Genomic DNA, 5,211 nt, shown 5'->3' with positions numbered 1-5,211 from the left:
ATGCGGTGCTGGTCATAGATACTACGAAAGAGTCACACGAAGGCGTAACAAAGCGTAAGAACAAGGTGATGCGTGGCAACTCTCAATAACCTTAATGGACACTCGCACGCACCTCATTGGAGTTCCCAACAGTACTATTGTGTCATGTCCCAAAACTCCAAACAAAACTACCCCTTGCTAAGCTAAGCTTACAATTGCCACTATTCCGTTTAGATGAGGTTAGTTTGGATCATACTAGAAGAGAATCATACACCTTCACAATCATCGTTTGCACAGAAATTATATTGAAGTAGTGAAGGTATGTGGGAAAGTTTTTTTGTATTGTTATTAGAATGATTGTAGGAAAGTTTAATCTTCTGTGTAAACAATATATTCACACAGTAACACAAAGTAATATACTTCTGATTTATTGATTCTTTTTGTTTTCTGCAGAAGCTAAAAGAATCATCATCACCACCAAGTAAAAGCTTTCACTGAGCCATGGCGGATCCAGCCTCACCTAACCCTGATGATAAGGGTCAACCCTCTTTGGACCCGTGCGTTTCTCTCACTCTTATTATTGTTCTGGTTTCCTTTACTTCTCTTTTTTTGTGAAATAAAATGTATATCCTATGCTTTTTAAGAGTTGTTCTTATGAATTGTTTGGTCACCTTTTTTTTCAAATAACTAATTAGTTAGTGATTGCAGTGATGTTCTTGCTCCGTTTTCTTTTATTATAAAACGTAATTGGAAAACAATTGAAGTATATTTTTCTGGTTGAGACACACGTATGGCAGAGAAATAAAAGTTGTGTTTGATGTTGCAGCATGAAGTTAATTTCTGCAGTGAGTTGTAACTGAATTGTTTATTTTTTGTGTCTTTCTGGTTTTGCCTTTTTTTTTTGTGTGTCGATGAGTTTTCCCAACTGATAAGTTCCTTAGAAGCAATTAAATATTATGGTGGCGAGTCAATATTTTGGAACAGGGATTATATAGTTTTCAATGAAGATTCGATTGTGTGAATTAATGGTACCTTAGAAATTGAAGGTTTTGGAACGGTTCCATAGTCATCAAGAATAGAAGAAAGTTTATGAGTAACAGTAACAAAATTCCGAGAATGTCTTGGAATTTCTCTAAACATAATTCAATTGATTGGAAGCATGTACTATTGTTTTTTATACTTAAGATGTCTATCATTCATATTATTCCGCTGGTCAAGGATTTGGCAGTGCAGAAGCACTTTTCCGTGTAATTATGGTTTTTAAGCATATGAACATGAATATATATAGTAAGTGTGATGTCAAAGCAGTGGTGATTTGGTTTAAAATAACATTTGAAATTTCTTAAGTGATGATATAACTAACAATGGTCTGATTATGCTTGGTGCAGGAAAAGTGAGAAGAAGGATTATACCACAGCAATATTAGAACGCAAGAAGTCTCCTAACCGACTTATTGTTGATGAAGCAGTCAACGATGATAATTCTGTGGTTACATTGCACCCTGAAACAATGGAGAAGCTTCAGTTAATCCGGGCAGACACTGTTCTGATAAAGGTACATAGAATAGAATCGCTATGTTTATGCTAATGCGAGTTGAATGTGATTCTAAAAATAGTTTTTATTCACAGGGAAAGAAGCGAAGGGACACAGTTTGTATTGCTCTGGTTGATGAACATTGTGATGAACCAAAAATTAGGATGAATAAGGTTGTTCGGACTAATCTTAGAGTGAGACTTGGAGATGTTGTCTCTGTCAATCAATGTCCTAATGTGAAGTACGGAAAACGAGTTCACATCCTTCCAATTGATGACACCATTGAGGGTGTAACTGGCAACTTGTTTGATGCATATCTGAAGCGTAAGTTGATTTCTTGTTCAATAGCATTTTTTGTTTTGCTGCCTCTATGATGAAAGTGACTTGTGTTTTGGTTTAATAGCATACTTTCTGGAGTCGTACAGGCCTGTGAGAAAAGGGGATTTGTTCCTTGTTCGGGGTGGGATGCGTAGTGTTGAATTCAAGGTGATAGAGACTGAACCTAGTGAATACTGTGTTGTGGCACCTGATACTGAAATATTCTGTGAGGGAGAGCCAATCAAACGGGAAGATGAAGAGAGACTAAATGAAGTTGGGTATGATGATGTTGGTGGTGTTAGGAAACAAATGGCTCAGATTCGTGAGCTTGTAGAACTTCCACTTAGACATCCACAGCTCTTCAAAGCAATTGGTGTTAAGCCCCCAAAGGGAATCTTGCTTTATGGACCACCTGGTTCTGGAAAGACTTTGATTGCAAGAGCAGTGGCTAATGAGACTGGTGCATTCTTCTTTTTGATTAACGGACCAGAAATAATGTCTAAGCTGGCCGGTGAGAGTGAAAGCAATCTGAGGAAGGCATTTGAAGAAGCTGAAAAGAATTCCCCTTCCATCATTTTTATTGATGAACTAGACTCGATTGCTCCAAAGAGAGAAAAGACACATGGTGAAGTGGAGAGGCGTATAGTTTCACAACTTTTGACTCTTATGGATGGACTCAAAACGCGATCACACGTCATTGTTATTGGAGCCACAAATAGACCCAATAGTATTGATCCTGCTCTGAGAAGATTTGGAAGGTTTGATAGGGAGATTGACATTGGTGTACCAGATGAAGTTGGAAGGTTGGAGGTTCTTAGAATTCACACAAAGAACATGAAACTTTCAGACGATGTATGATTCTATTCAAAATGTCTTGCCATGAAACTGTTACGCTTTGAAGGCCTTATATATTGCACTTCCAACTCCAAATTTATGGTGTATATTTCAGGTTGATCTTGAAAAAGTTGCCAGAGATACTCATGGTTATGTTGGAGCAGATCTCGCTGCTCTTTGCACAGAGGCTGCACTACAATGTATCCGGGAGAAAATGGATGTCATTGACTTAGAGGATGAAACAATTGATGCTGAGGTGCTGAATTCCATGGCTGTGACTAATGACCACTTTCAAACTGCTTTAACTTCTTCGAACCCATCCGCTCTGCGTGAAACAGTGAGTTTGGCTTCTTAACTCCACCAAAAAATTTAGAGCTTGATTAATCATATTGGGTTTCATAAGTTTTCCAAATTGAAACCTGCTTTCATTTAGCATATCCATGCATTCCCATGTTGTTCATGCAATCATTTCAATTACAAATCTGAATGAAAATATTTTGTCATGGTTATTTTAACCAATCAGAAGAAATTGTTTACAAGAACCATAACATGAGTTATTGCTGTTGGCAGGTAGTGGAGGTTCCAAATGTATCCTGGGACGACATTGGAGGCTTAGAGAATGTCAAAAGGGAGCTTCAGGAGGTTATTTGATATTCTGTATCTTAACTCCTAAATATGTTGCACATGTAGATTTTAACGTAGACAAGTTTTTTGCATTTGCAAACAAATGTAATAAATCTTTTGCTTCTTGTAGACTGTTCAATACCCAGTGGAACATCCTGAGAAATTTGAGAAATTTGGCATGTCACCTTCTAAAGGCGTTCTGTTTTATGGACCTCCTGGCTGTGGTAAAACCCTGCTTGCAAAAGCAATTGCTAATGAGTGTCAGGCCAACTTTATAAGTGTAAAGGGACCTGAGTTGCTCACAATGTGGTTTGGTGAAAGTGAGGCAAATGTTCGCGAGATATTTGACAAGGCCCGACAGTCAGCTCCTTGCGTGCTTTTCTTTGATGAACTTGACTCTATTGCAACCCAGGTAAGAAACTTCATCGGATAATCATGGTTAAAGTATCTTGTTCATGCATTCTTTTATACAAGAAAGGCTAGAAACACCTTATTGATAAAGTTGATACTTGCTTGAAAAGGTAGTCTATGTACTGGAAAACCAAACTGAACCAAAGATAGAGAATGTGTTAAAAAAAGTATGTTTCTAATCGTTTATCTTCTAATATTCTTTGAAAATTTCCAATCTTCAGCGTGGCAGTTCTGTGGGGGATGCTGGTGGTGCTGCAGATAGGGTGTTGAACCAACTGTTAACTGAAATGGATGGTATGACAGCAAAGAAAACAGTTTTCATCATTGGGGCAACAAACAGACCAGACATTATAGACCCTGCATTGCTCAGACCTGGACGTCTGGATCAATTGATTTACATCCCTTTACCTGACCGAAGTTCACGTCTTCAAATCTTCAAGGCATGCCTGAGGAAGTCACCAATCTCAAAGGATGTTGACCTTGCTGCTCTTGCCTCATATACTCATGGATTCAGTGGTGCAGACATAACAGAAATTTGCCAACGCGCATGCAAATATGCCATTAGGGAAGACATTGAAAAGGTATCATGAGATGCACATGGTGCAAGTCAAAGATTTTCTGACACCAACCTAAACCATCAATAACATTCTTGTCCTTTGTCCCTTTCTCAGTATTTGTCATTAAAGCATATCCAGAAATAACCTCTTTTTTATCAAGTTCTGAAACTGTTTTAAAAGGAAGTGTCTGTCATATGTCGCATTAACATTCTTGACTTTTTATGTGTTGTTGAAACTCATTTTTTCTTTTTAAGTTTTTGTGGAAGTTTAAAACTCAGTTGTTTAACTACAATAACAGGGTATTGAGAAGGAGAGAAGAAAAAGAGAAAACCCTGAAGCCATGGAAGAAGATGACATTGTTGAGGTCTCTGAGATAAAACCTGCCCACTTTGAGGAATCTATGAAGTTTGCTCGCCGGAGTGTGAGTGATGCTGACATCAGGAAATACCAACTTTTTTCTCAGACCTTGCAACAGTCGCGAGGAATTGGATCTGAGTTTCGGTTTCCAGATCGAAATGAGAACACTGCAACAGGTGCCTCAGACCCTTTCTCATCTGTTGCAGAAGAGGGAGATGATGATTTGTATGGTTAGAAACGATGTGAGTTGAGTAATGTGGTTCATGTTCACCCTTTTCTTAATTTTGTAAAAACTAAAAACATGTTTATATCTTTTTAATAATTGTTAGATTCATCTAATCTTTATTATTATTACATAAAATTGTTAAAAAATGAACTAAACTAATTTCATAAATTGAATTAAATGTTGTTTTAGTTTAGTTTTTAAAATACCAATGCTCTAAATAATTTTAAAATTTTGTTTTGTAGAGCCATTTCTAGATTTCAATTTATTTTGTAATAATTGAATTCAGATTACCCATCTTAATCATGCCTCCACCCTTAGACTCAGTAGATCATACTAATAATCTATTTGATGAAAACTTTAGAAATGAATATA

The 5,211-nt window shown here is 37.1% G+C and overlaps 1 protein-coding gene across 1 annotated transcript; it reads left to right on the top strand.

Moving 5' to 3' along the window:
• LOC137823145 (cell division cycle protein 48 homolog) lies at positions 1-4,952 on the top strand. Its single transcript, XM_068628287.2, has 10 exons — positions 1-298; positions 433-536; positions 1,368-1,533; positions 1,608-1,836; positions 1,916-2,682; positions 2,780-3,001; positions 3,235-3,306; positions 3,419-3,700; positions 3,921-4,280; positions 4,555-4,952. Exons 2-10 carry the CDS (start codon positions 481-483, stop codon positions 4,846-4,848), a joined length of 2,448 nt encoding a protein of 815 aa, XP_068484388.1. The 5' UTR covers positions 1-298; positions 433-480; the 3' UTR covers positions 4,849-4,952.
• The last annotated feature ends 259 nt before the right edge of the window (positions 4,953-5,211 follow it).

This window comes from Phaseolus vulgaris, chromosome 9 (genome assembly GCF_051622355.1).
Source record: "Phaseolus vulgaris cultivar YP4 chromosome 9, ASM5162235v1, whole genome shotgun sequence".
NCBI lineage: Eukaryota > Viridiplantae > Streptophyta > Magnoliopsida > Fabales > Fabaceae > Phaseolus > Phaseolus vulgaris.
This window is presented reverse-complemented; position numbering and strand designations above follow the sequence as displayed.